At 43.3% G+C, this 26,127-nt stretch overlaps 1 protein-coding gene across 2 annotated transcripts in view; it reads left to right on the top strand.

Moving 5' to 3' along the window:
- The window catches only part of ADAM9 (ADAM metallopeptidase domain 9), an 86,833-nt gene that overhangs the window by 25,975 nt on the left and 34,731 nt on the right, over nucleotides 1-26,127 (top strand). For both annotated transcript variants that reach the window (XR_014473591.1, XM_083184892.1), the window contains exons 2-9: nucleotides 1,568-1,662; nucleotides 1,874-1,935; nucleotides 8,724-8,802; nucleotides 12,294-12,370; nucleotides 14,586-14,772; nucleotides 17,846-17,911; nucleotides 22,168-22,236; nucleotides 25,291-25,460. Coding sequence is in view for 1 of the 2 variants with exons in the window: in XM_083184892.1 (XP_083041018.1) it covers nucleotides 1,568-1,662; nucleotides 1,874-1,935; nucleotides 8,724-8,802; nucleotides 12,294-12,370; nucleotides 14,586-14,772; nucleotides 17,846-17,911; nucleotides 22,168-22,236; nucleotides 25,291-25,460 (805 nt within the window). In the remaining variant the exon portion in view is untranslated. The remainder of the gene's footprint in view (nucleotides 1-1,567; nucleotides 1,663-1,873; nucleotides 1,936-8,723; nucleotides 8,803-12,293; nucleotides 12,371-14,585; nucleotides 14,773-17,845; nucleotides 17,912-22,167; nucleotides 22,237-25,290; nucleotides 25,461-26,127) is intronic.

Genomic DNA, 26,127 nt, shown 5'->3' with positions numbered 1-26,127 from the left:
TCTGACTGGGAGGAAATGACATATCCGCGCACTGGGAATACAGTTTCCAAGTCACACAGGAAATGCTGCAGAGAGATTTAGCTGTCAGAACGCTGTGTTTTACCAGCTGAAGGGCTTCCTGTGCGACCTGGAAAGCATGTTTCCCATTGATGCATGTCAGTGCAGGAGCTATAGAAAGTTTAGCCTAAGGTTATATTTCATTGGCTAATAAAAATAGTTCAAACATTGTGGTTGAAAGCAACAATCCCATTAATATAAAAATCACCATAACAGGCTATAAGAAATAGTTTTGTTATTACAATTTTTCTTTGGGTTTCCTTCAGTCTGCTATTTATGATGATGAATTCTGCAGTTTACTCACTGTCCTATGAATTCCATGGCAAATGAGTCACATAGAAAAGGAGATAGTCAGCAGAGAGGCGCTGGAACACTCCCCTGACCTCTGTCATGCAAAATCCTCCCCACCACATGACATAGTGAGAGCCTGAGTCCATGGGCCGTATTCAAATGGTACGCCGCTGGCAGCCACTAAGAAGGCTCCCAGCTGAGCTATTCAAATGTAGCTCTGTTCCAGCTTGCACCCCCCAGTGGTGGTGGTGAGGTGGTGGCCTGCAATGCACAAATGGGACTTCTCGATGTGTGCCCCTTTGTTTGGTCTGGTGCAACCGCTATGTCTGGCTAAACACAACTTTAATAAGCGTGATATGCGTGAAAAAAACATCAACTGAATATCACCTGTGATCTCCTGACTCTTTAAATGGGAGATCAGGTATATTGTTCAGTGTACTGGCTTAATATCTCTCAGCAATATATTGTATCGTGTGTTTTTTTTATTTTATTATTTCATCAGTGATCATCGATTTGAAAACTGCAAGCTATTCTGTCTCGTACTGTCTCTACCTCATTTTGACTAGAAATCCAGCATTTTTAGCCATAATTGCAGGAGCATGTTCCAGTGACCATTAAGGGCTGGCTGCGGGAGCACGCTCCTATAGATTTATCTCCCACAACACAAAAAACACACTGGCAATATGGTCGCTCAGCGATAATGGCTTAAATTGCCCCGTGTATACAGGGCTTTAGAGTGACTGATCGGGGCTAATAGCCTATTGGTGCAACATTTGCCGAGATCGCCCCTCCCCAATCTCTCATCAGGAAAAATGCATCACTCAGACTTGCAAGTGATAAAGCAGTGTAAGTAAGCACCACCGGACACCCTCCCCCTACCTGCGCCCACCCAACATCGCCACTCCCCCAACCGTGGTACTAATGCACCCCACCCACAGGACCCCTGCACCTCAACCATATATAAAGCCCAGGAGCACATGGTCACATTGTTACCTCTGGGGCTTGATCTGTATGTTATTTACTTAGTAATCAGCTTTTTAAAAAGATCAATGTCTCGTCTTGGTTACATAATGTAAACGGCAGACGACGATGGATACAAATTGTTCAATCATTTTATATGGGTTATTTACTGTAGCTTAGCCATCACCGCTGAGTAACGGGCCTGTGGTGTTACTTTCTGTGGACTGCAACACTCAGATTTGTCCTATATGTTTTCTAGGTGACCACCCTTCATCTTTCTTGTCTTCCTATGAAATTGTTATACCGCAGAGAGTAACTCGGCTAAGAAGAGATGCGTCTGGCTCCCTGTCCGAGGTAACTAAGCCTCTCTGTGTTTGATAATAAAGTGCTCCTGGGAGATGGCTGAATGGAGTCGCTGGGGTTGTTTAGGAGAGCGGTCTTGTGCCAAAATATGTAAAACTTCATTTCCGCCCCTCATAAGAAGTCTGTGACTCACGCTGATGATGTACGTATGACTTGGATTATTTGAATAGGAATCATTGTACTCTCTGTTTAATATTTGCAGGGTCTGTCTTACGTCATCCAGGCCGAGGGCAAGAAACACATACTACATCTCCAGCAGAACAGGTATTGTCTCCCCCATCCCCCGTATCTAATGCTGCGCTCTCCCACAACCTTCTGTTACTGTGTGGGAGGGGAGGAGACTCAGAGGAGGAGAAGGAGCGGGGTTGGTTGGGTAATGGGTTGAGATGTGTATGATGTACAGACAGGTATAGTATTTGTTTGTTAAATTTTTTTTAACCACTTTTGAAATTGACTTCCCTTCATTCTATTTTCTCTGTGATAACTTTTCTATTTTAACTCCTCAACTGATGGCTTCTGCAATGTACTTTCACTTTGAGCTTTGACAGTTTTTAATAGAGATGTGCAGATCTGGATTTACCCGGATCTCAAAACGGGATCTTATTGGCTAGCAAAAACATGTGACCACATATAGCCAATAAGATCCTCTTTTGAGATCCGGGTAAATCCGGATCTGCACATCTCTAGTTTTTAACCCACAAACTCTCCACCGAACCTCCAGTCTCTATCTACTCCTACCTCCAGTCTCTGGATTTACAGCTCCCTCTCTCCATATACAGCAAGTTTGAAACAGATCAATGTCCCTGCAGGAATTGCTTTCACTTTCTGTTATGACATATTTTAGCACACAGAGGCGTAATATGGTCCATCTAGTGGTCAGTGGTGGTACTTCACCTCCATAGAAGTGAGGGGCAGTTAGCCTTATACGTATATGTATATAAACTAGTAAGCCTGCTCAAAGCAAAAGCTTGCTACCTTCTGTGTGCATGTGTGAGAAAGAGATGTAGTTTCACACTCTGCCAGCAGATGGAAGTGTTTAGGAGACTCATGGACTCTAGACTCATATATAGATGAGAAAAAAAAAAAATTAATATTTATATATATATATATATATATATATATATATATATATATATATATATATATATATATATATATATATATATATATATATATATATATATATATATATATATATACACACACACATACACACACATACACACACATACACACACACGTCAATTCAGCTCTCAGCAGATGTAATAGTAGATAGTATCACCCCGGTGCCCTGTCTTGCGTATGTATGCACAATTTACAGAGGTAGGTAATACCAGCACTCGTTGGACTTCACAGCATAGGAATAACAGACACAAGTGTCTTAACAGCGACGTTTCGGTTTATTCAACCTTTTCAAGTTCGAGCTTAAACCGAAACGTCGCTGTTAAGACACTTGTGTCTGTTATTCTTATGCTGTGAAGTCCAACGAGTGCCGGTATTACCTATAAATAGATGTCACTCCGGGTCCTGTGAAAGAAAAGTTTACTGGTGCTTACGGCTGTAGGCACCAGTAAACTTTTATATATATTTTTATATATATATATATATATATATATATATATATATATATATATAATCTCTCTACAATTTAAACAATATATCTAATAATACAATCCAGCAAGACAGAAGGAGGTAAATGTCCAATCATGTTTTATTTATAAAATATTCGGTATGTTGGCACAGGTTAAACAGAATGATCTTCCATCAAGATTGCATAGACTTTACAAATAAAACACGTTTGGACATGTACAGTACCTTGTTTTGTTTTGGGTTGTGTGTGTGAGTGTATATTTATAGATTACATTGCGATCTAAGCGTGGCTCATCCTGGAATGCAATGCGATTTCTCCGCTATAATCCAGAAATGTATATTTTAACTGAACATGTGGATTTGGTACTGTTAGTTTTTACTGAGAAGTCCCCTGGAGCCCTCTCATTGGGCCTTATTCTTGTTCACTCTTTCTGACAAAATCCTTCTTAGATGGACAAAACCATGTGCACTGCAGGTGGGGCAGATGTTACTTGTGCAGAGAGAATTAGATTTGGGTGGGGTTTTACTTCAAAATCTATATTGCAGTGTAACAATAAAGAAGCCAGTATTTACGCTGCACAGAAACAAAATAACTAACCCAAACCTAATTCTCTGTACATTTTACATCTGCCCCCCCCTTGCAGTGCACATGGTTTTGGCCATCTAAGAAGGATTTTGTCAGAAAGAATGAACTAGAATAAGGCCCCTTGTTCCTATATATATTTATCAGTAGAGCTCTGTGATACAGGCAGATTAGAGTGTACCACTCTGGTGTTTGCTGCATCTCCGTTCTCATTTCCCACATCTGTCTGTTCTGCTTGCGGCTCCATTTTTTTTAATCAGAAATTGGTCAGGGAGACGTTGTTGTGGTACATGCCCAAATTCTGTCCCATGTAAAGTATGTATTGCTTGCCTGGAAGTCACTACCTCCTGGCTGCTTCTTGCAAACTGCTTCCTTTAACAATAATTATTATTGCTATAAGTGTACTTTATAGAGTATCATGTGCAAATGTTAAAGTGGTGATCTATATTGGCAGCTATATACAGCCTACTCTATATAGCACCACAGAAATTTCTAAAATAACATTACTAGCCCTTCAAAATGACGGGACAATATAACATCAATGTCAACTTGGGCTGCTGTGTGTGCGCAGGAATGGAGCGACCACTTGAACTGTTTGGTTGGGCGCCATTTAGTGCAATACATTTGAATTCCCCCCCCCCCCCCCCCGTAAAGGTGAGGTGCAGCCTTTTATTATACAGGACACCAATAATCTTCTGCAGCTGCTTCTTATGAATTATTGGTGAAGGTTAAACATAATATTGATTGTACATATTCTACTTGAGGCAGCATAGTCATAATCTCCATTGCCACAGTCTGTACCAGTCCTTGCCAATGTTATCCTCAATACAGTATAATGTATTTTTAATGATGATCACCGCATCACAGTTTGACGTAATCTTACAAATCGTTTTGCTTAAAGTTTTGCTGTCTTTCTGTGAGAAACATTGTTTTAACATATTGCTGATTGCAAAACTGAGGTCACCTACATGTAGGTGGCAATATGTGATTAAATCTGTGATCACATGAGTATACTGATGGCATCATGTTGGACACCGATACAAATAAAGGGCTATACCCTCTTGGCATCCACTTTCTGCCAGTACTGGGTTCATTGTCCCGTTATGTCACATTGTTGGGCATGCAGTTTGGAGTTAACTTTCGTACATCGCAGGAATATTTTCATTCAATATGAAAAGATCTGTTGTGATACAGACTAATAATTATGGCAGTGCCACAATTATTAATACTAGGTCCCTATATCCTTACACATTCTTTCTCCTGCTGCATTTACCTTTGTGATTGTTAATGATACAGTAATCACCTTTTCACATTGCACCTAATACCAGGTTACAGCTAACCGTAGCAACACAGCAATACGAACCAGGTAAAAAGGGTTCTTACCGGTACGTTGCTGTACAGTGTGAACGTGTTAATCTAGTGAAGCGACCCATTTCCATACTATGGAGGAAGCAGCGCTTGATGCAGCGCCAGCTCTGAGCGCTGCCTTCTCCCCTGCCCCTGATGACGTTCCACCGCGCCCCCACATGACATCAGTGAACCGGCAATATTTCCAGTTCGCTGATGCAATCTGAACAGACTGCAAATGCAAGGTCGCACCAGGACTGAACCGTTTCAAAGTCTCTGTGCGACCCTGCATTTGCAGTCTGAACTTGGTATGAGGATCAAAAGCATCAGGCACCACAAGTAGGCATGCCAATCCGGGGCATTTTTTTTCAATCCCTGGATTCCCGGCATATCTGGTATTGAGTTTGGCAATGTAATGATGTCCTTTTATCCCCCCTCTCCCTCCAAACCAGGCTGCGATCTGGAGCCGGGTGTTGGAGTGGCAAGCGGGCTGCGCAGTGTGACCTATGACATCACATCACTCTGTGCAGGGCCGCACTAGAGGAGCTGGGCAGCATCTGAGCGGGCGCCCAGCGTGCCTGGCATTATATTTGTTCATGCACAGACTAATCCTGGAATCCCAGGATTGATAGCTCCAATCCCTGGATTTAATTGCTATAATTTTAAGGGCCATATTCTGGTATCCTGCGGATACCATGAGTTTTTTTTTCACATTTAGCTATGTCTGTTACCCTGCACAGAAACAAAATAACTCACCCAAATCTAATTCTCTCTGAACCTGTGACCTCTGCCCCACTGCAGTGCACATGGGGCCTTATTCTAGTCCTTCTTAGATGGACAAACCATGTGCACTGCAGGGGGGCAGATGTAAAATGTGCAGAGAGAATTAGATTGGGGTGAGTTATTTTGTTTCTGTGCAGGGTAAATACTGGCTGCTTTATTTTTACACTGCAATATAGATCTCACTTTGAAGTAAAACCCCACCCAAATCTAATTCTCTCTGCACAAGTTACATCTGCCCCGCCTGCAGTGCACATGGTTTTGTCCATCTGAGAAGGAATTTGCCTCTAAGAGTGAACTAGAATAAGACCCATTGGGACGACCATCACACCATTTGCACATAGTCTAGTGTGAACCCAGCTTAAGTTCCCCACCTTTCTTTTATTGCCCAGTCGCACTCACCTGACCAAAAGTACTGATGCCTTTCGATCGTTCATACCATTGTTTTGTGAACCAATTGGTGGCTGAGAGAGGTCTCAGCCAATCAATGGCTTGCTAGTCATCTGTATGTGTTTTTTTTGTTTTTTTTCAAGTTATCTGTTCCTCCCGGCTCCCGCCGCAGCCCGGCAGCCAGCGCCATCCTCCCTGCCCGGCGCTCTGCTCCCGCTGTCACCCCACCGCAACAGCCTCCTCCTGCCCGGCTCCCTATGCAGCCTCCCCCTGCTCGGCTCTCTATTAGCCGGCACCCCCCACCCGCTGATGTCCCCCGCATGGCTCCCTCCTCCTGCAGCTCCCCGGGGACTGCATATGATAAATCCATGCGATTTATCATATGCAAACCTTGGCACATCAAGTGCCTAATCGTGTGTCCCCCTCCTGGGGAGCTGCAGGGTGAAATCAGGTCCGACTTGTCCCTAGGACAAGTCGGACTAATGTATGGGGGCCTTTAGCGTACAAGACAGTAGTAGAGAAACTAAAGTATCCTTATCCTCTATAAAACCTAACGTCTCTCATGCTTCCTGTGTTCTGTCAGATAGCTGATTTTTATGATTCATTATCAGGCCAGTCAGCTGTTTCCTTTGTCCTTATTAATGACCTCTAGAAGGCCGGGAATAGTGACTATTACTGGATTCTCATATGATCATCAGTTTGAGCCGTATACAGTATGTCAGTTATATTGCTGGAAATTAGCTGATATTCATTACTTTCATAAAGTGAAAGCGTCGGTGCCGGATCGGACCCAGGATCAATATCGTAGGTCCTACTTGGCATGTGGATGTGAAAGGGGTAATAGAGTATTTCAACTTTTTTTTACTGTGTTTTTCATTATGAAATTTTAAAAACTATGGGCTTAATTCAGACTTCATCGGCCAGGTCTGAAATCCGACACTGACCGATGTTTGGGCCACTGCGCATTGCCCGGCTGCGATCGGTTTGGAAAATATTTCTATTTGCCAGCAGATCACAGCATTGACAAGGAGTGGGTGTGTGGGGGTGGACCCCCACCATTTCAAGGGTGTGCCTGCGAAAACGGTGGGCACACCCAATGAAACGCTAGCCAAATGCAGACGTGTTTATGCCTGCTGGCCCGTAATCCTTGTCTGTATCATACATTCCCCTCCTCCCCATATCTATTTCATCCTACAATCTGGTTGGTTGCTATGGGAAACGTCCCCTTTTTATTTGTAGAAGCTTTAGTACATTTACCTCTAATACCCCTTTCACACCAGAAAATGCAGGGACTTACCCGGGAATACAGTCCAGGGCTCATAAACAGGGACATTTCCGGGTTGGCACCTTTCACACCGGCCTAGGCCCTGCCAGGCAGCAGGGCAGGAAAAGCTGCTGAATTTGAATTTTTTTTGAAGAGACTGGTCGGACGCTGACTGACTGACTGACTGGGTCCCGCCAGGCTTTTCAATATGTTTTCAAATCCAGCAGCGCTTCCCGCTGCCTGGAAAATAGCGCTACAAGCACCCAGCCGCCGCTGCCCGGACCCTGCTGCCCGGAGAGGTTCCTTTTCACGCCAGCCAGTAACCCGGGGTGGTAGCAGGAGCATCCCTGCTAGCAAGCAGGGTTGAAATCCCAGCAAATTTTCCCAGGAATTTGTCCCGGGAACCTTGCACACCAGCGCTAGTCACTAGTCGCGGCCAACCCAGGATTTTTGGCTGGTGTGAAAGGGGTAAAAGACTTTGCTTTTACACAATAGAATATTAAGCATTTACTCCCTATTATCTCTGTGCTAAGACATCTGTCACTACATGCCCAGGGACGAAATCTGCCACAGCTACCATCAGTGTTGGACATGATAATGGGACTTTGCAGTCTGATTGACAGGACAGTGATGCCCCTTCTGAACAATGTGATCTGTTTAATGATCTGTTTTACAATTGCTTCTTTTTGCAGTAAAATAAAATATTTCCTAATGGAGAAAACAGATGAGTGGTTATAGGTCACTAACTAAAGTTACACAAGATATCACATTTATGTTGAGAAATGCTTTGTATTTATAGCCACAGGTTCCTCTTCTATATTCTGGGAATCATCCCCCTGATTTACCAATCCGTGTGGTATAATCCTATAACATGTACATTTTTATTACATTGGTCTCAAAGTCCAGGAACTGAAGCTACAGGAATCTATACGGGAATAATAGGCTCAGTGTAGCCAGCCCCACCCAGCCCCACAAGAGCCAACTACAGACTAGTCCTGATCTCCATGTGATGGGATCACAGCTGGAGCATACATAATATGTATTATGCAAAGTTTACTCAAGTCCGTATTTATCATTTTCTTTTTTTTTCTTCAACAGAAACTTGTTAGCCAAAGATTTTACAGTTTATACATATGCTGGAAATGGAACAAGACTGGCAAGCCAGATTCATGATCAGGTGTGTGCTTCGTAATGAGTTACAGTGTGTTACTGACTTAGTGTATTTGCCAATGATATTGAATTGTCACCTTTTCTATGAACTGTAACGTAAAGTGAATAAGGGTCCGATTCAGAACTGCTCGCTAGGCTTTGGTTTTCGCATCCTAGAGAGCAGGTTAATTCCTCCCTGACAAACGCACACACACCCTTCTGACGGCATCCCTGTGGTTAGTTAGGGCGAGATGTTCTAAGCTTGAAAAGTGATAAAATGGAGAGTGATAAACTACCAACCAATCAGCTCCTTCCTGTCATTTTTCAAACACATCCTGTGACATGACAGGTAGGAGCTGATTGGCTGGTGGTTTATCACTCTCCATTTTATCGCTTTTCAAGCTTAGTACATCTGACCCTTACCTCCTGTTTCTGGTGCTTGCAGCCGCCGGGTGTCCCTGGTTGCTTGCATTGCCGCAAATCTGACATCATGTACCTGCCCCCAGTAGGACAGGGGTATGCCTGCATTCACTGGGGCTTACCTAGTGTTTCTATGGGCACGCCCACTATTTTTGTGGGTATGCCCATGAAATGACAGGGGTCCACCCTGGAACACTGCCTGCCTGTCAGTCACCTGGCATACGGCCAGCGGAGGCTACCCTTTGCACGGTCTTTATGCAAGGGGACCCCGCGAACTGTGTGCATGCCCAGTCTGTGGCAAATTTGCAGCCCTCCAAACGGGTCTGAGTCCTTACAACTTCTAGGCAGTGGTGTCACTACGGAGGTATGAACTGTAAAGGCCCACACACACTGGGCGACTTTGAGCTGAAAGTCGCTCAAAACAGCATTTTTGAGCGGCTTTCGGCTCAAAGATGCCCAGTGTGTATGCCCCGGCGATGAACGCTGCTGCGCGCTCCTGCATAATCGCCGGGAAAGCCACTCATCTGCTGGTTATACCAGCAGATGAGCGGCTTTGAGAACGGCTTTGCATAGCACTGCGCTATGTAAAGCCGCCCTTCCCCATCTGTCGGCGCCGGGCTGCACTGCGTATGCACTGAGAGGCTCTACCCCCAGCGGTGATAGTGATCATCCCGGTCCATAGATGCTGGGCATAGCGGCCAAGTGTGTATGGACCTTTACTCTGGTATATATTGCTTAATATAGGGCAGTTTATTTGTCTATCATAGTCAGTGACTTTGGTGGATACTGACATAGGATTATCTGAGTAAATATAACTGGTTTACTATATAAAAGGAAAACTCTTCTCTGTAGCAAATCAACATTTCAGAGTTTTTCCACTTTTGACTGACAGAAGGTTGTGGAGCATATGTATCAAAGCTTGGAGAGAGATAAAGTACCAACCAGGCAGCTGCTCACTGGCCTTTTTCACACATAGAAGCTGATTGGTTGGCACTTGATCGCTCAACACTGTACTCTTTCTTTTGTCTCTTACCATGCCCATATATTTCTTGGTCACAGTTGACACACATTATTTCCTCCCGGACTGGACATGTTGTACATGTCTCCCCATCCTGTGTCCATAAGCACATCTATACTGTGTGTGCGGCTCATACGTATGTCTTGTTGTTGGTGAGCCAGCAGGAACTGGTGATAAGACCCAGTTTATCGGTCAGCCACATGCAGTGGGAAATGAGGCAGTCTCCAGTTAGAAAAATAGATTTCCTGCTAGATAAAAATCAATTGTTTAACACTTTTCCTATCAGGATTATATTAGGATTTATTGGAACAGCAAATACTTTCTGAATGCACATGATAAAGTAAGCTACTTTGATAATTGAAATGATCATTTTTATCCGTTGTTGCGCTCACTGGAGGCAGCCATCTTGTGAGCGGATGTCACGAGTTACTGACTGGCCTAAATGATGTAATGAGCTCCTGACTAAGGGTTAGGTCCAGCCCTCAAGATGGCTGCCACCACTATGTATTGGTGATAGATGCAGGGGAGTGAAATAAAAAATAAAAATAAATTATATCAGGAAAATATTGGTATTAAATGTCCAAATCCATGTTTAATCTTTGCCTACATTGAAAATCCCCATTGTCTCCTTTAGGCCCCTTAACCGCAAGTGGTGATATGACTAGGTGGCACTGAACCGCTAAATCTCACACGTATATTTATTTATTAACCATTTCTTAGATAGCGCACACATATTCCGTAGCGCTTTTACAGAGACTATTTGAACATTCACATCAGTCCCTGCCCCAGTGGAATCTACATTCCCTACCACATGTACACGCACACACAGACATTCTAGGGATAATTTTGTTGGGAGCCAATTAGCCTATCGGTATATTTTTGGATTGTGGGAGGAAACCGGAGTACCCGGAGTAAACCCACGCAAGCACGGGGAGAATATACAAACTCTGCACAGTTAGAGCCATGGTGGGAATCAAACCCATCACCTCAGTGCTGTGAGGCAGTAATGCTAACCATTACACCATGTGCGCCTGGTTACAGAGCACGCATAGGACAATCTGCAAAATGGGCCTGGTAAATAAAACCCGTGACAACAGGGCCAGGGATAACCTAGACACATGATGATTTGCTGCCATCCAGGAAGATGTTACACTGCCCCCTGGTGGTGTATTCACAATCTGCTCTTTCTATATGCCTCTATTATCATAGCTGGACTTTGTCAGAGAGCAGCCTGTCAGCTTTATTGCCTTTATTGGAGATACTCCTAGTTCACCGAAGATTGTAGCAATGAAGTAATTTAAAAAATCCCTTTAAACATCACTAATTTCAGGACATACAGTTTAATTGCCCTTTTCTTTTAGGGTTTCCACCTTCAGATAACTTTAATATATTTATTTTTACATTGCTTGATCTCCGCTAAGCCTTTCAGTCATGTATCACTTAGTAATTGTAATAATCTTATAGCCAGGGAAAACTAAACTGCTATCAGGATACTTGAATCTAATGGGGCCCAAACATCAGCAATTGCATTTTGCGAATTTTTTTTTTTTACTTGACAATGCATAAGGTTCACCAATGACTGACTCTGACCAAAAAGTGATCGGATTCCGTAATTCATGTTGGATTTCTTCAACCAATAGGGCAGTGTATGGTGACAATCAGCTGATTTTAAGACCGTTTAAAATAGACACTTTTTAGATTTGCAGATCTGACTTTTGGATGAAAATGATCTGCGAATCACTGTGAAATATATGCAAAGTGTGGTGCATAATGGTAAATTGGAGAATTGTTACATCAGGGAGAAAAAAAATAGGAATCTGAATCTTTTTTTTTTTCTTTGTGATGGTGACGTATGGTCCCCTTAATGCAGTGACATTGGCAGAGCCATACAAATGTACAGTACATATAGCGATAGGTACAGAAATAAGGCAAAAATAAATTAGGCTATGAAAGTGGTAAGAGGGCGTGCACAACTCAAAACATTAAAGTGACCTGCAGGTACTGTACCCCTTTTTATTCTCTTTATAGCTTGTGTTTCCAATGCAGTGATGTTATTCCTTACAGTTTCTGTATTCTCTCAGGACCCCTGCATTTATCAGGGCTATGCAGAAGGGGACCCGGAGTCGCGAGTGGCCATCAGCACCTGCTCAGGCCTGCGGTAGCTATCACCTTGTCCTTGCATGTGCTAAGTTATAACCAGATGGTGTTCTGAATGTTTATGCTTTTGTTTTTCATAGTATGCTTGTTTTTAACAGAATTTTTCATTTTAAACATTTGTTTTCTATTCATGTGTGATATAAAATAATCATGTCATTTTCTTGTTTTTATGCGTGTTAAAATAAAACCCTAAACTTTTTTCTTGTGCTCTGCGGATCCAGCGGGTCCCATCATATCTCTGGGACCTTCTCCAGTAACATCACTGGTCTATACAAAGCAGGGCCTGGTTCTACAGAACTCAAAGAAAGTCACATTTAGGACTTCATTTTAGCACCCATGATTCCACCCAAGAACAAAACCATTTTTTCATGGTGGTAGCCTTCACAGTTTACCAGTGTTGGGCATACAATAAAGGCAGCCATTTTGCATGATGAACCAATATTTATGACCATTCTCCCTAGGAGGAGCATTGTTTTAGTACAAATTGATTGTCTCTGTGGTGTGTTGGTAAAGGACACACGTTTTTAAAGTATTGTATTATATTCTGTATATGTGGGTGGTTGTTGTTGTTTTTATTATTATCCCTTATTTATATTGCGCCACAAGGGATCCGCAATGCAGAATACAGAGATGAATATGCAAAACCGTTCCTTACAGTTGAATACAATAGAGGAAAAGTACAGGGTACATACACATAGCTGCATCAGCAGAGTACACTGAAACCACAGAATTTGGTGCCATTAAAGATGGTTAAGCAATGCGATTCGATTTTTAATTGTACAAGCACTGATGGTTGCTTACAATGTTAAATGCACCCCCATTGTCAACGCCACCCCCACTATCAACGCCAACCCGAAGCATGGCGAGCGCGGCGGTACGCGTCCTCCGACCTTTTCATACCCCCACTATCCACGTTGGCGTGGAGTTGTTTTTAGATAGTGTGGCGAGTTCGAAACATGGCCAGCTGACACGGAATACTTTACATGTATTCCGCTGCCCCTCGCGGGGCTCGCTGCGATCGCCACGCTTCAGGCTCAGTGGCTCGCTGCGCTCGCCACACTTTCTAAACTCAGAACCAAGGCGATGTGGATAGTGGGGGTATGAAAAGGTCAGAGGACGCGTACCACCGCCCCTCGCGCGCTCGCCGTGCTTCGGGTTGTCGTTGATAGTGGCGTTGACAATGAGGGTGCATTTAACATTGTAAGCACCCATCAGGGTGCTTGTACAATTAAAAATCACATCGCATGCCATTTGATGGCATGCAATGCTATGCGATATTTCACTGTACAAGCACTCCTGTTAATTTAACGGGAAAATTGCACCGAACACCACTAAGTACGGTATGCGATGGGTGCCGTGCTAGGAAACAAGTACTGGAAAAGCACATAAGTGAAGAGGGACCTGCTCATGAGAGCGTATATTCTAAAGGGCAGGGGCAGACAGAAAAGGGTGACACAGATGGAGTAGAATGTAAGTATGGAACAGATAGTTAAGGTGAGATTTCACTGGGGTTGGTGAATAAGGGATCTTGAGAGCCCCTTTTGAATTTTGTAGAAAGTTGGAGAGTCTGAGGGAGGGAGGTAGAGAATTCCAGAGAAACGTCTTGGAGGTAAGAGTGGGAGGAATAATCCATAGGCAGTAAAAGGCATTAGCAGTGCGAAGAAGATGGGTGGGAGTGTAAATGGGGACAAGGACAGAGATGTATTATGTAGACGGTTCATGTCAAAAGGACAGTCACCTGCATAATAATGACAACTACTGTCCTTTTATATTAATCTGTACAGCCAATAAGCCCCCTGTGCTGTTCATAAACTGATCTGTAAAATGGACAACAAGCTTTAGAAGGAAGTCATGTGATACAGGTGGATGATGCTGTGCAGTACTATAGGTGGCCAAATGGCCTTTTCTTGCTCATTTGTGGATGTCCTAAGCCAGGGGTTGCCAAACAGTCCTCAATATCTGCCAACAATTCATGATTTTCAGCACCCCTGTGGATCTGTAAAATGTGTCTGTTCGGAATGAATGCAGCACATGCTTGAGAAAGTGACAGTAATGAACTACACCTGTGCACCAGCTTAGGCGGTCTGGAAAACATGGACTGCTGGTAGCTCTTGATAATTGGTTTGGCCAGCCCTGACTCAAGCTGACTGTACAGATTTGGATGAACTGCTGCCTCTTAAAACATTTAGGTTACAACAAAGTTCTGTTTGTCACAGCGGTCTGCTACACCTGCAAAATGGAAGCTACGGCATTGAACCCTTACAATCGTCCTCCAAGTCCCATCACTTGATTTATCGTCTTGAGAATGTGAAGAAGGAGCCAATGGTCTGTGGTGTGTCTAGTCCTGAGGTGGACCATGCGAGTGAGCACCACCACTCTCCCGGCATGACTCAATTACTGCGGGTATACATTTACCTATATATCTAATTACTTTCCCATTGTGCTTTCCTATTTACAAAACTGAATAACAAGTGGCATTTGGTCAGACAATAAACTGGGCTTGGCTATATAACCCTGTAGCATTAGTATTGTAACCAACTTCATATGTAAATTGGATAAATGATCGAATGTATGTAGGTCGATCACTAATGGTCAAGTTATTAGGTCGACATCTGAAAAATGGTTGACATACACTAGGTCGACAGTGACACACAGTCGACACAAGCAAATGGTCAACTTAGACATGGTCAACACAAAAAAGGGTACATGATTAGTTTCACGGCGGCACTTCCTAGCAGATCGCATCGTATGCAAATATCGCACACAATTTGCAAACGATTCGATCTGCGATGCGATTTAGCACACCCCCACTATCCTCGTCAGCCCGAAGCATGGCGAGTGCAGCGGTAAGTGTCCTCCCGACCGGTTCATACCCCCACTATCCATGTCGGCGCGGAGTAGAATTTATAAAGTGTGGCGAACACAATGAGCCCCGTGGAAATCGCATCGCAGATCGAATCGTATGATAATATCGCATGCGATTTGCATACGAACTGCTAGAAGTGCCGCCGTGAAACTAAATCAATACCCAAGAAAGGTCAACGTGAGCTTTACAGGTTTTTTTTGGTGTCTGTCGACATATGTCGATATGGACACCGTATTGGTGTACCACGTCCCCCTGCACTCTCCATGCTTCAGGTACACCAATTTATTTTCCCGCTATGCCCACTGGGATGGTAAAGTATGACCATGTCTATGTCGACCTTGTGACATTGTGGACCTAGTATTTGGCACCATTTTCAGTTGTCGACCATTAGTGGTTGACCTAGTGACTGTCGACGTAGACATTGTCGAGCAGATACCAATAAGACCTGTTTTAACGTTTTTTGTTTGCATGATCTAAAGACGGTTCTAGGCTACACTTACCACTTTCTAATTGGCCCAAAAAAATTATTTAAAAATGTATCTGTGTTGAACTACAATATTGCCATCTGTTGTTAGGGCAGATGGGGAGCTTATTTTTATTTACTAGCTTTTATCCTCCACTGCTATTCATAGACCAAAAGCTAAAAGTCCTCTTTAAGACTTGATAGTGTTTTATTTCATTAGGTTTTATCGGATTGCTGCTAATAATACTTCAGGATGAAAAGGCTTGCAAAAGAATCTAAGAACTGTGGATATCTATAAAATGCTGATGCAGAAAGGGAGGCAGTAGGCTGGCACCACGCAGAGATTAGCTCCTTGTAAACTCTCTACTCCAGGCCAATTCTAGATAAACAATTGTAGAATTAAGCACCTTATACCAGGGTTCTCCACTGCAGTCCTCAAGTACCGCCAACATGTCATGGTTTATGAATGTCTTTAATCATGCACAGGTTAGCTAACGTATTTTGTTGGGTGAGTATTTATCCCACCCGCTTCTACAAGTGGAAATCCTCAGAACATGACCTGTTGGCGGTACCATCGCTGTGTACAAGATTCTGACCGTAAACGGGATCAGTATGATTTACCTACAACTGAATTACCGCCAATTTCTTGGTTCGACACAGCAGGGTGTAAATTCCTATGGTCAATATCCCGATACATACATAATACTGACTATTGAAATGCCTACGGTCAATATATTGACATCATCATAATGGCAAACATGTTAAAATACCAACACAGTTATAATGTGCGCTCGGCACACTATAATATTTTCTGTCTATGCCCACTGATAAAGTGTGAACAAGTCCGTTTAAAAAAATAAATAAAAAATCATGAAATATTGTAATCAGTATTACTTGTGTCATTATTTTGGCTGTCAGAATTGTGGTGTTTTTTTCTTCCTGTCAGCGTTTTACTTGGAATTTCATGTGGTCAGTGTTTCGATTGTCAGTGTTTTGTATATGTCGATATATTGTCCATCGGCAATTGGCTGTGGGGATTCTGTCAATCGGTATTCCGTCCGTTAGCAACTTAACTACATACCCCCTTGAACAAATCCTGGGGACCAGATACTGCTTCCTGGCGACCAGATTTGCCAGGAAGCAGATCAAGCCGGGCAGAGTGGTGAGTTGTTTTAATGCCAACAGCCAGACAGAGGGGTGGACAACCCACTTGGGCTGTATCAGAGCAGGTCTGCGGCGTGGCGATTTCAAAAATAGGCTTGCGAGCCAATCGGAGCTTGCGGTTCGGCAGCCAATCAGGAGCGGCAGTGTTAGCTTCTGATTGGCTGTCGAACTGCAAGCTCTGATGGGCTTGCGAGCTGGGCTCGAGTTTTCAAATAGCCGCGGACCTGCTGGGTGGGTTTCCCATCGCTCTTCCTGGCTGTTGTCTTTACCATACGTGGTAATGGTGGGGAGGGGGAGGGAAGAGGGGTTATCCCCCGTTGGCAAGGATTATGTACCCCTGACAACGAGCAGGTAACCCCTGGTATCAAGCAATAAACCCATAGCAACGAGCATGTAGGTAAGCGGCACTTATGTGTCTGGCTCCTACACTTTCATCCTGGCTCCTAGGTTTTAAATAAATTTGTCTGCCTTAAACACTTTTTTATACATGAAAAGGCCAACATAGGGGGTTATTCTGATTCACTCAGAAAGGCACAATCACTCTCTAATGGACAAAACCATGTGCACTGCAGGTGGGGCTGATGTAACATGCGCAGAGAGAGTTATATTTGGGTGGGGGGTGTACTTCAAACTGATATCTATATTGCAGTGTAAAAATAAAGCAGCCGGTATTTACCCTACACAGAAACAATAAAACACTCAGCCCATGTTACATCAGCCCCACCTGCAGCGCACATAGTTTTGTCCATTAGAGAGTGATGGTGCCTTTCCGAATGAATCAGAATAACCCTCATAGTGCAAACATAATGAAGCTGTGCGAAAAGCAGTATACTTAATTTTAGTCTGTGGCAGCAGCTTTCTCAGTAACATTACAACTAATACATCATTTTCACACAGCTGTTTTGAAAAACATATAAATTGTATAGATCTACATGTGTCACAATCATAAACCTATTTGTGATCTTTTATTTTCTTGAATTTAGAGGAAGAGAGCAATCCTGTCACGGACAAGATACGTGGAACTGTTCTTGGTGGTTGACAAGGAAAGGGTAGGTCATAGGAGCAAAGGACTCTGGGTATGAAGTGCATTATTCCTTGCGTTATCCACTGACCAAAATAATTTTTTAATTTACATTGATCACTTAAAGACATTGGAGACAGTCAGCTGAACCAGTATTCACTATTTACTTTTGTGTCACAAGTTCCTAGTACATTGATAAATAGTACATAGGCCTGAGAAGGGCAAACCCCGGTTTGGTAGAGGTTTGAGCTAGGGCCATGCTGCATATACAGTGATATAATTCCTCATCCTGAATGTATAGATAATTAAGGACGTCACTAATGACCCACAGGAGCATGCATCATTAACGATATAGTGCATACACGCTAGACGATATGCAAGAAAATACACGTTTACTTATAACTAACATGATTTAAACAACATAATTCATTTAAACACAAATCTCCTGAACTTGCACCACAGACCTTGCCAAATTGGTTTGTTATAAAGATGTGTTCTAAAGATCCAGTTCTTTTTACAGCTGTGTTCAGTATCCAGTACAGCCAGACTGTAGCAGATAATTAATATTATTGTACCTGTGAATCCAGCCTTAGCTGGATTAGTTATACCCCTTGTTCCACTAGCAAAAATAACCCAGGATTTTGTGCGGGGACTCGCACTGACCCGGGTTGTTTGCTAGTGGAAATGCGTCCTGGTAAAAATCCTGGGTACAGTGTCCCGGCAATCCAACCCAGAAATACTGGGTTGTACTACATTAGTACATACCAGACATAATAAACAACTGAGAATGTTACAGTTGTTTGTTTTAAAGCCGGATATTGGAATCCGCTAACCATGCATATTCACTTCCCCTGAAGGCAATGTATGGCAAGTAACGCTCATGTAATGTAGAACTGTTAGTGCATGGGTGAATAAATAGATCTGAACAAGTAATATTACCACTGCAGCCACTGTAAAGCAGGCTATAGTTTGTACCTATGACACTTAAATAGCTGCATTCTGGCTTATTAACGGCTGCTCTGATTCTTGATGACGTCAGCAGCCCCTTGTTCTACTAGTGACTGATGACAAGGACAGGACATAGGCCCACATGGATCGTCAGGCATTTCCTTAACACCAGAACCAATCTCCGCTCCTATGTTCCGGTCCTTGCTGGCTGCGGACATGGGAGGGGCAGAATTTGCTCTCTCGTCCAATGTTAGGAGTTTGCGCATGTGCGAACGCCTTCACTTTGCTGGGGCGTTAGTTCCAGGATGGGAGGGCGGATGCAGGGGACCACCCATTGTTTCATGGGCGTGCCCACAAAAACGGTGAACACATGACGTCCGCGCCCACCCCGAATTCAGCCATCTGTGGCCAGACTAAACGAAGGAGAAAAAAAATCAATCGATGGTGAGCGACCATTGAATGTTTTTTTTCTCCCATGCGAGCGGATGTGTATGCGACTGAGCATATTTGGGCCTAGGGGGGTGGACGTTCGGTGTTTACCTGTTTGCTATGCTTCGAATATATGCAGCCTAGTGAAACCGGTCTGAATCGGGCCCATGGAATTGAATGATTTGGATGCATTTGTGCAGTGTTAGAGTGTGGACTACTACAGGATATTTGTCTTGTTTTTGCTGTACTGTTATACATTTGGGTGTGGACAGTCAGTAGGTTGACCCCATATGGTTGACATCTGAAAAATGATGAAAAAATAAAACCTAACTGATCATCCATGTGCGTATTGTTCAACTATTTGAACCTTCTGACCTTAAGCACTGTCGACCTGTTACATGTTGACCCTTTATACTTGTCTTCCAAATGCATGTCGAACTATTGACTGTCAACAGTAACAACCTATAAAGCGGAGCCCGTACAATTACACAGATTATACTGGATGAATGCAGTGGTTTGAACGTGAACCCTTCAGAACCTTTTTACTGAAGAGTCCAACGGTTCTGAGAAACCCGCCCTGTGGTCTGCCTCCAGCACATAACACATGGGCGTATCACAGTCCAGATAATATTACACAGATTGTCTCCCTCTCTGTGATACATTATGTAGTTAGTCTGTTCCATGGATGCTCTTACAATGACTCATTATAAAGAATATTAATTGATACTTTGTTTCAGATGAGAGCATTTTCCTATGTAAAACTGAACAGTCAGCAAATATATTACTATATATGCTTATACCGCTCTGAACAAGTCATAATCTGTACATCTGTGTCACACAGTGGTGTTCACTTCTGTCCTTGTAGAAGGCATTTATTTTAGATATTTAAAATGTCTTGCATATGATAAAGGGTGCTCCAGCCAATCAGCCTTTGCCATGTGTTTGCAAAATTACAGTTGGGAGCTGATTGGCTGGAGTACCATTCATCAGGTTTCAACACATTTTAAATAGCAGGTTTACGTGCAATCCAACCAAGCCTTTTGCAAAGATGCCTTCCAATCCCAGTACTGGTTGAATATCCAAATATCTGTTATCCAAATTACTCCAAAAAAACATTGTTTTTTTTCTCCTAAAAACCTACTGGGGCCATGATATGTAACTGGCACTACAGAGGACATGATATGTAACTGGCACTACAGAGGACATGATATGTAACTGGCACTACTGAGGACATGATATGTAACTGGCACTACTGAGGACATGATATGTAACTGGCACTACAGAGGACATGATATGTAACTGGCACTACTGGGGACATGATATGTAACTGGCACTACTGGGGCCATGATATGTAACTGGCACTACTGGGGCCATGATTTGTAACTGGCACTACTGGGGCCATGATATGTAACTGGCACTACTGAGGACATGATATGTAACTGGCACTACTGAGGACATGATATGTAACTGGCACTACTGAGGACATGGTATGTAACTGGCACTACTGGGGCCATGGTATGTAACTGGCACTACTGGGGCCATGGTATGTAACTGGCACTAAATATGTGCAAGGACATGATTGCTTAGCATTCACATTCAGTGCCTGAGATGGGACACAAAATTTGTTTAATGTTTTAAAACCTTGTTTCATGCACAAAGAAAATATATTTGTGTGTATTTCATGTGGTTATACAACATAAATGTAAGATACTTCCAAGATACAGCATTGAAATATAAAAATATTCCGAAATACAGAATAATCTGTTATCCAAAATGCTTCTGTTCCTGAGCATTTTGTATAAGGAATGCTTCTCCTGTGCACAATTTCTCTGTAGCTTTATAAAAAATAATAATAATAAAATGATAAAAAAACATGGAACACCCAAACTGTTCTAATCGTGGTACCTATGTGTAACTTTTTGTGTTAGTGTCCTCCACTGTACTATGTACTTTTATTGACTAGCACAAAACAAAATGTCCCATATATAGTACAAAATCTGTGACTTTCTTCTACTAATCTGATTCAGAGTTGATTTTATTTCTGTTTAATGAATTTGCATTACAGGTCGAGTATCCCGTATCCGAATATCCGTTATCCGAATTATTCCGAAATACGGACATTCCAGAAAGTGAAAAATTTTTTTTTTTTTGCTAAAAACTCACTGGGGACATTTGTAACAGCACTGCTGAGGACATGATATGTAACTGGCACTATATATGTACAAGAAAATGATTGCTTGGCATTCAAATTCAGTGCTGAGATAGTACACACATTTTGTTTCACGTTTTGAAACCTTGTTTTTTGAACAAATAAAATATATTTGTGTGTATTTTATGTGGTAATAAAATATATTTGTGTGTATATTATGTGTTTATACAGCATAAATGCAAGATACTTCAAAATACATCATTGAAATATTAAAATATTCCGAAATACGGAATAATCCGTTATCCAAAATTCTCCTGGTCCCGAGCATTTTGGATACGGGATACTCAACCTGTATCTGTTAGCAATTATCCCTGTGCTTTCGTGCCTCTGTTATTAGATCTAGGTTGTGATGTAATGCTGCTGAACATCTGTTATTGTATAATTTCTAAGAATTCCTCTGGACATTTCCAGCATCAGTCAGGATCCCACCCACATGTCCCCCGCCCCGGGAATCCAGGCACACAGCCTCCACAAATATGTTTGCCAGAGGATTACTATAGTAATTAAAAAAGATTTCTTGTGCAGTGTTGGCTACCACCATATTCATAGACCTCTCTCTTGTGGGTCCCACACCAAATCCAGAGCCAGACACTACTAAAACTACTACCTCATTACTGTAAACATGAACAATATGGCCGCACAGTACAGTACATAGCATTCCTAATATACTCCTTTATCTTGTCTGATTTATCTTCCAGTATGACATGTTTGGGAACGTCACAGCTGTGAGATCAGAGATGGTACAGTTGTCTAATTACCTGGATAGCGTAAGTAAAAAGTTTTAAAGTTCCTGGTGGATTTTTAATAGATACAAATGCCATTTGTGGCCACAGAACTGTTAAGAACAGAGTGAATGAGACAAAACTATTTACAGCTTGGCTTTATTTTATCTGGTACTTTGGACTGATCAGAGCTCATTGATTACAGTGTTATAAATATATCACATGTTATTAAATGTCCTGTGTGTCCATTCTCCACTGTATCTGTATTTTGTTATGATATGTTTGTGTTCTATGAAATGAAGATATCATGCAGGTAATAGCAACAGTGTTAGAGGTGGGTATACTGCGCTCCCCTGTGGGTCGTGGTTTTGGCGCTGCTTAGCCTAAGGGGTGTCCCGTGCCCCCTATGGGTCATGCAAGAGAAATTGGGTTGGGCTGAAGCGCTGCCTGGGTATACTAAATACAGTGAATGGAAAAAAGAAGAGAAAGGGTGTATTTGGTGCATAAAATGTTTATTTAAGTAAATAACAAATAGTGCAATGAAAATAATGAATATAATACATACAAACTGTTGCATGGGGTGCAATGATGTTTTGTGGGGATAATGGGTTGGGTGGCCCGTTGAGTACCACTACTGAGAGCCCCTGAGGGTATTGGGGTATCAACAGATCCCTTTGTACCATAAGCCCAAAAAGGGCTTATGTCTCTCAGCAGGTGCAACCTTAAACGGGGCTTGGTTACAGTCTGGGTGCGTGCTGGGGATAAGCAGGGAGCGGCGTCCCGCTGGCCTGCTTCTTACCCTGTCAGCGTTGTGGGGTTGTGCGGTAGTTCGTGGTGCACAAGCGCTTGGATCCTCCCTTGGGTGGACCACCAGTGCGGGTGATGCGGCTTTCCCAGTCCTGGGAAGCCGGTCGTTCCTCCTCCCTTGTAGGTTGGTGTGTTAGGTGATGCTGCCCGGGTGACGCCGCAGCGTGCTTCTCCCGGTGCTGGGTCTGTACGGACGGTTCCACTCACTCTGTCAGCGCCGTCACTTCCGGGTATCGGGTCTCGCGAGACCAGCGGCGATTCCCGGGTGACGTCACCTGCAGAATGGTGCGCTCGACTCCCGACGGAGGAGACTTGTCCTGTAGATGGTGATGTACCGTCTTGTGCGGGTGTTGCTGTTTGAGGTCCAACGCGTTTCGGCTGTCAATAGCCTTTGTCAAGGATCCTTGACCCGATACCCGGAAGTGACGGCGCTGACAGAGTGAGTGGAACCGTCCGTACAGACCCAGCACCGGGAGAAGCACGCTGCGGCTGCAGCGTCACCCGGGCAGCATCACCTAACACACCAACCTACAAGGGAGGAGGAACGACCGGCTTCCCAGGACTGGGAAAGCCGCATCACCCGCACTGGTGGTCCACCCAAGGGAGGATCCAAGCGCTTGTGCACCACGAACTACCGCACAACCCCGCAACGCTGACAGGGTAAGAAGCAGGCCAGCGGGACGCCGCTCCCTGCTTATCCCCAGCACGCACCCAGACTGTAACCAAGCCCCGTTTAAGGTTGCACCTGCTGAGAGACATAAGCCCTTTTTGGGCTTATGGTACAAAGGGATCTGTTGATACCCCAATACCCTCAGGGGCTCTCAGTAGTGGTACTCAACGGGCCACCCAACCCATTATCCCCACAAAACATCATTGCACCCCATGCAACAGTTTGTATGTATTATATTCATTATTTTCGTTGCACTATTTGTTATTTACTTAAATAAACATTTTATGCACCAAATACACCCTTTCTCTTCTTTTTTCCATTCACTGTATTTAGTATACCCAGGCAGCGCTTCAGCCCAACCCAATTTCTCAGGTAATAGCAACAGCTCACCTCCTTTAACATGGTCAGATGTATCAAGCTTCGAAAAGTGATAAAGTGGAGAGTGCTAAACAGCCAGCCAATCAGCTCCTACCTGTTATTTTCCAAACCCAGCCTGTGACCTGTCAATTAGGAGCTGATTGGTTGGTTGTTTATCACTCTCCATGTTATCTCTTTTGAAGCTTGATGACTCCTCCGGCTTGCCTTAGACTGAGTTTCCTGATTCCTTCTCTTCAGGCAAACAATGCACACATGTCCATCTGTCCTTCATGATGAGGCTTGTAGACAGGGGTCAGTATGGACACTGAGGGTGGTATTCAGTTGCTTTTCACCAGTATTCCAGCTCACTATCCCCGGGGTTGGTGAGCTGAAATGTGCGAATGCGTGGCTAAACCTGGCCATAAATGAGTGCGATATGTGCAAAAAAAATACATCAATTGAATATCGCCCCATCACTTTAGTTGGGAGATCGGGCATGATATAACAATTGAATACCACCCTCTCTCTGGTCTGCGTCTACCTAACCTCAAATGCAGCAGCAAGCCGCGGTGCGCTGTGTGTGCAGACACTTTCTGTCATTGCCAGCATTAACCTTTTCAGCAGTTTGTGGTTGTGCTACATTAGCTACTCTGTGGGATAGGACCAGACAGGTTAGCATTCACTCCCCACATGCATCAATAAGCCTGGATGCCTATGACCCTATATCCAGTTCACCGGTTGTCTTTTGGTAGATATTAACCACTGCATGCAGAGTACATTTTCATGTTTTCCTGCTTCTAGCACTGAGTGTTGCGTCCTAAAACTTCCTTCCCCTTGACAGGTACAAGATAATATAATATAGTTCACGTCACCTGTCTGTAGTGGTATGTTATGGCTGATGTGTATAGGTCAAGAAGGCAGAACCTTGGCCACCTAGAAGGTGTCCTATATATTGTGTGGAATGGGCACTTCCTGTCTGACTAGTATACAGGTTACATAGTCTATTGATCTAAATGTAATATTACTATGAATGGACTTTTCTATTACCGTGCTACCATAATCTGCAGTATTGTAGAATCAGAGGATGCTATGTAGGCATATTACACTGTGCTCCAATATAGTGTACAATCTGATTTCCTTACCGGGTGATAGAATATGATTGCTTTAACCAGGGACACCCAAATGATACATGATCTATGGTTACATGCTGCATGATGTGCTGCTTCTCCTTCTCTGGAAATCATTTTGTCACCTGTGCTTTCTAGATGTACTCAATGCTGAATATCCGAATTGTCTTGGTTGGACTGGAGATCTGGACAGCTGGCAACAAAATCATTCTTGACGGTAGCGCCGGAGATGTCCTGGGGCGTTTTGTGCAGTGGCGAGAGAAGGAGCTGGTGCCGCTCCGCAGACACGACAGCGCACAGTTTGTCCTGTGAGTGCTCATCGCATCTCCGTATCATGGCAACAGAACAGTAATCTTATACTGTTGTGTTATATGGTATACTTTTTCTGTTGTGCTTATATGGTATACCTATTCTGTTTTGTTATATGGTATACTTTTTCTGTTGTGCTTATATGGTATACCTATTCTGTTTTGTTATGTTATACTTTTTCTGTTTTGTTATATAGTATTCTTGCAGCATACCATTGTGCTGTATGGTATACTCATACCATTGTGTTGTGTGGTATCCTTTATACTGTTGTGTTGTATGGTATCCTTATAAACACTAGCAGCTGGGATACCCATTTCCCCCTACCTAGCATAAGTTGTTTTATTAATTTAATGACTGTGATTTATCTGTACCATTCTCTGAGCACATTGTTAGTCCCATGCAGATCAAATGTAGAGTAGTCCGAGCACTAACAGAAATCCACTTAGGCTGATCCAAGGCAGTAATGACTTACTGCGGACTGGTTCTAGTGACCACAAGGAGAGCTTGTGGGAATGAAATATAGATTTCCATTGGTCATGGGAACTGTGGATTCTATGGATGCCCAAGAAATCCATAGATACCACCCCCCCCCCCCCCCCCCCCCCCCTGCAGCTGTCACTACAATGCCCTTTAGTGGGGAAAATAAAAAAGTGAGGGGAGACAGAG

Source organism: Crinia signifera, chromosome 4 (assembly GCF_055691185.1).
Source record: "Crinia signifera chromosome 4, ASM5569118v1, whole genome shotgun sequence".
In the NCBI taxonomy this organism is placed as follows: domain Eukaryota; kingdom Metazoa; phylum Chordata; class Amphibia; order Anura; family Myobatrachidae; genus Crinia; species Crinia signifera.
The sequence above is the reverse complement of the archived record's forward strand: the minus strand, read 5'-3'. Positions and strand labels throughout refer to the sequence as shown.